This window comes from Saprolegnia diclina (assembly GCF_000281045.1).
Source record: "Saprolegnia diclina VS20 unplaced genomic scaffold supercont1.35, whole genome shotgun sequence".
Lineage (NCBI taxonomy): Eukaryota > Oomycota > Saprolegniomycetes > Saprolegniales > Saprolegniaceae > Saprolegnia > Saprolegnia diclina.
The window spans coordinates 178,992-182,722 of record NW_008246102.1 but is presented as its reverse complement, the minus strand read 5'-3'; the positions used below and the strand labels follow the sequence as shown (position 1 = coordinate 182,722).

The 3,731-nt window shown below is 56.4% G+C and overlaps 2 protein-coding genes across 2 annotated transcripts in view; both read right to left on the bottom strand.

Moving 5' to 3' along the window:
• The window catches only part of SDRG_10423 (TKL protein kinase), an 8,201-nt gene extending 5,725 nt beyond the window's left edge, over positions 1-2,476 (bottom strand). Inside the window, exons 1-16 of the mRNA XM_008616411.1 lie at positions 2,443-2,476; positions 2,304-2,396; positions 2,166-2,264; positions 2,019-2,117; positions 1,873-1,971; positions 1,720-1,818; positions 1,574-1,672; positions 1,426-1,524; positions 1,306-1,380; positions 1,143-1,241; positions 1,015-1,095; positions 878-970; positions 716-817; positions 580-672; positions 365-525; positions 186-318 (exon numbers count right to left, since the gene is read on the bottom strand). Of these exons, the coding sequence (XP_008614633.1) occupies positions 186-318; positions 365-525; positions 580-672; positions 716-817; positions 878-970; positions 1,015-1,095; positions 1,143-1,241; positions 1,306-1,380; positions 1,426-1,524; positions 1,574-1,672; positions 1,720-1,818; positions 1,873-1,971; positions 2,019-2,117; positions 2,166-2,264; positions 2,304-2,393 (1,521 nt within the window). The 5' untranslated portion in view covers positions 2,394-2,396; positions 2,443-2,476. The remainder of the gene's footprint in view (positions 1-185; positions 319-364; positions 526-579; positions 673-715; positions 818-877; positions 971-1,014; positions 1,096-1,142; positions 1,242-1,305; positions 1,381-1,425; positions 1,525-1,573; positions 1,673-1,719; positions 1,819-1,872; positions 1,972-2,018; positions 2,118-2,165; positions 2,265-2,303; positions 2,397-2,442) is intronic.
• A 444-nt stretch (positions 2,477-2,920) lies between these two features.
• Positions 2,921-3,725, bottom strand: SDRG_10422 (hypothetical protein; the record flags this gene model as incomplete). Its single annotated transcript, XM_008616410.1, has 1 exon — positions 2,921-3,725. The coding sequence occupies one exon, from the start codon at positions 3,723-3,725 to the stop codon at positions 2,961-2,963; it is 765 nt and encodes a 254-aa protein (XP_008614632.1). The 3' UTR covers positions 2,921-2,960.
• Between the last annotated feature and the right edge of the window lie 6 nt (positions 3,726-3,731).

Below are 3,731 nucleotides of genomic sequence, written 5' to 3'. Positions count from 1 at the left end.
CCCGTCGTCATGTTCGTCGTCGCCTCCTTGGCGATGCCGACGTCACCCACTTTGATGTAGTATTTGGACGAGAGGAGGATATTGTCGGGCTTGATGTCACGATGGACAATATTGTTGGCGTGGAGATCGTTCAAAGCGTTGGCCACCACCCATGCAATCTCAATGGGTGTGTATGCAGCAGGTACCGTGTCGTCTGCAGTGATCTTCTCGAGGTACGACGTGAGGTTGCCGCCATCCATGTACTCAAAAAAGAGCTGCGGCGCGTCCGATGCGGCATCAGCGGTGGCAACGAGCCGCACAAGGTACGGTGACGGGTTGCTATTTACGTGATGAGTCGCAGAAGCGTCGAGAATGAAAGCAGTACTCGATGAGAATTTGCATCTCGGCTTGGAGGCTCGCAGCGCCAACATGAGAATTCCAAAGCTCCTTGATGGCCACGTCTTGGCCTTGGAGCGAGCCCTTGACGACGATGCCGTAGCTGCCGCGGCCAAGCTCTCGCAAATGCACCGTCGACACTGCAGGCACCTGTTGGTACGGGCCGTTAGAGCCTTCTCGAATGGAGCTAGTTTGACAGAGTACCTGCATTGGTGGCTTGCTCTGGATGTTGTGGAGTTGCTCGATGAGGGATGGAACATCCATCTTGGTCACGATGGCTTTCGGCGACTCGCCAAACTAAATGTGTTTTAATACTTGCCAGTGTCAAACAACAATGTACCTTGTTGACGCCGCTGGTGTCGACAGCGGGGTCCGTCAAAAGTTCGGCCAACAGAGCCTCGTGGCGACCAAGCAGTGCCAAGTGCACGAGCGTATTGCCGTGCTAAAACCATTGTCAAACATAAGGCAACCTAGCTTGTATGTTGCGGCTCCGAGATTGTACCTCGTCTGTCTCGTTGACGCTCAAGCCCTCGGCCAGCAGCGCTCGAACAGCAGCCAGATGACCGTGGCGCACTGCATGGAGCAACTCCATTTTCTAGTCGAAAGAGTCGAGATCGCGCGTCTCCGACCCTTCTCTACCTTGGTGCGCACGTCGTGCAAGACCTCGAGGACGCTTGCGTGTTGGTTGCATCGAGCGACGATCACCGGCGTCGACCCATCCTACGTGTATCGATCACGTCATTGCCATGTATTGCATCAAGTCGTACGCGTGCCGGCTTGTCGAGCTGGGCCTTGGCGTACGCAAGCTGACGCACAATGTCCGAGTGACCGCTGCGGGCGGCCGCATAGAGGGCCGTGCCGCCATGCTACATACGAGATGTCAACGCAACGCGAACGACGAGTGCATGCCTCGGTATCGATCGCGTTGACGTCGGCCCCCGCCTTGAGCAGAAGCGCTACAATCGCCGAGTGACCGTTGGAGGCCGCAACGTGAAGGCACGGCTCCTGCAGTAGTACATTTGGAAAGGGTTTTGAGATGCCGGGTTTTACTGCGTCAGATTGGTTGACGGTTGCACCAGCTTGAAGCAAGGCGACGACAGCGGCCAGTTGGCCCCACCCGCAAGCACTGATCAACGGCGTCCCGCGAGCCTGATCGGCATATTCGTTGATCCATGTAGTAGTGCGAGACGGGACATACGATGGAGGTTGCGCTTGGGTTGGCCCCTTTTTGTACGAGGAAGCGAATCATGTCGGTATGACCGCCCATGGCAGCATAGCTGACGACGCCATGTCCGTCCTAGTCGTACTCGATCGTTTAGAGTTGTACATGCAGATGGACGCTACCTTGTCGACACTGAGCAAGTTGGCGCCACTCTGGAGCAGTCGCTGGGCAATGGCGACAGAGCCTTTGTGAGCGGCCACCAAGATGGGCGACACCTCGTACTAGTCGTCCCAGCAGTATGAAAGAGTCGACCAAACGCGTCACGAAGCACGTACAGGTGTGTACTGGATGTTGACACGGGCACCGGCCGCGAGAAGAACATCAACGAGGTCGTCGCGGTCACGCTCCACAGACGCCGTCAGCGCTGTGCCATGCTACGACACCGAGTGGTCATGCGAATCGGCGCGTCGACGGCGCCTACCATCGTGCTGTGGTTGACGTTGGCGCCACGCGCCAGAAGTAGTTGGACGAGCTCGACCGAACCGACGCCAGGCGACGCCATGAGCGCGGTCGCACCTCCCTAGCGCACACCATTTGGATTGATGGCCTTTCTCACGCGACAGCGCACCGATGTTGTCATGTCGACGCTGGCGCCAGCATTGAGAAGCAGGCTCACAACGTCAACATGACCTTCCAAGGCGGCGAGGAAGAGCGCGTGTTCGCCAAACTAAGCCGCGCGTCAGTTGGTGCATGGTTGCGAGGGTACCTTGTCGCGGTAATTGGGATCGGCGCCGTCTTGGAGGAGCTCGGCCACTGCGGCCGCATTGCCACAAGTCACGGCGTCAATAAGATCCATACTCTACGCATACGCTAAGCCCTTCTCGCTACGTGGGTTGGGCGCCGACCGTACGCGCTTGCCCCGGATCAGGTTGAAAGTGCAATGTGGCGCCTGTCGAGTGCACGCAACCCGATGCAATCGAGTTGTAGAGGCTATCCGGTCATGCTGGTATGTGTTTTAAAAGGTTTTTGAGTGCAGAACCGAGATCTCCTGTGGCAGCTCCATGGTGCCGGCTTCAACTGGCGACCGCTCTTGGTTGGCAAGGCAGACGTGGACAGCTTGGCTACTGCACTCCAGCCATACTACGGTACAGTTCAATATCATGGCAAAATCTATCCGTACCCAGCAACGACTTTGACAGGATAATACTTCCACAATGTACTGCACGCAGGTCGGTGCAGCCCCACCATCGAATGCTATGTCATGCACGTCGCAGTGTCGATGGGAAGGTGTCCTATCTTGTGTCTGAACCTTGCCATGAAACATGGGTACTAGCACGGCGATCACTACAACTAAAAAAATAGCCCAACGATACGCAGTACAATGTACAAAATAACAATCATTGGATTGATGCCATTACACCAACTAGGCCTTGACATATCCCACGTCCTTGTCAAACTCGTGCTCGTCGCCCGCAACAAATGACTGCCGCGTCTCGTTCGTCTCGAGCGCAAGCTTGGCCTTGAACTCGTTGTCAATGTTGGACATGTCGCCATCGTTGTTGTCAAACATGCAGAACCACGTGAGGAGAAGCGTCAACAAGCAAATGCCCGCAAACGTGTACCACGTGCCAACGTAGCCAAAGCCGGGCGCCTTCACCCAGTGCGCAAAGCCATACGAGCCAATGGCGGCGCCTGCCTTGCCCATAGCCGCCGAGAAGCCGTGACACGAGCTCTTGATGGCTGTCGGGTACATCTCCGTGGGCATGACGAACGTCGACATGTTGGGGCCAAAGTTGGAGAAGAAGAGCGTCAAGCCAAAGAGAATGATGAAGAGCGCGCTCTGGCCCTTGATCGAGTCCCACCAGATCGCCAGTACGAGGAAGATGATGGTCATCCACGTGAGACCCTGGAGCATGATGAGCTTGCGGCCCATCTTGTTGATGAAGAAGCATGCAACGTAGTACCCCGGCAGCGCCACGGCCGAGATCAACACGTTCTGGAGCGCGATCGTCTTGAGCGTCGAGTTGGCGCCAATCACCGAGAGAATCGACGCCGAAAAGAGGTTTTGCGCGTAAAACACAATGTCAAAGAGGAACCACGTGCCGGCCGTGCCGAGGAGGCTCTTGCCGTAGTGCTTGAGGATGAACGACCAGCGCACCTTCTTCATGTGCACTTCTTCCGCGAGCATCGTCTT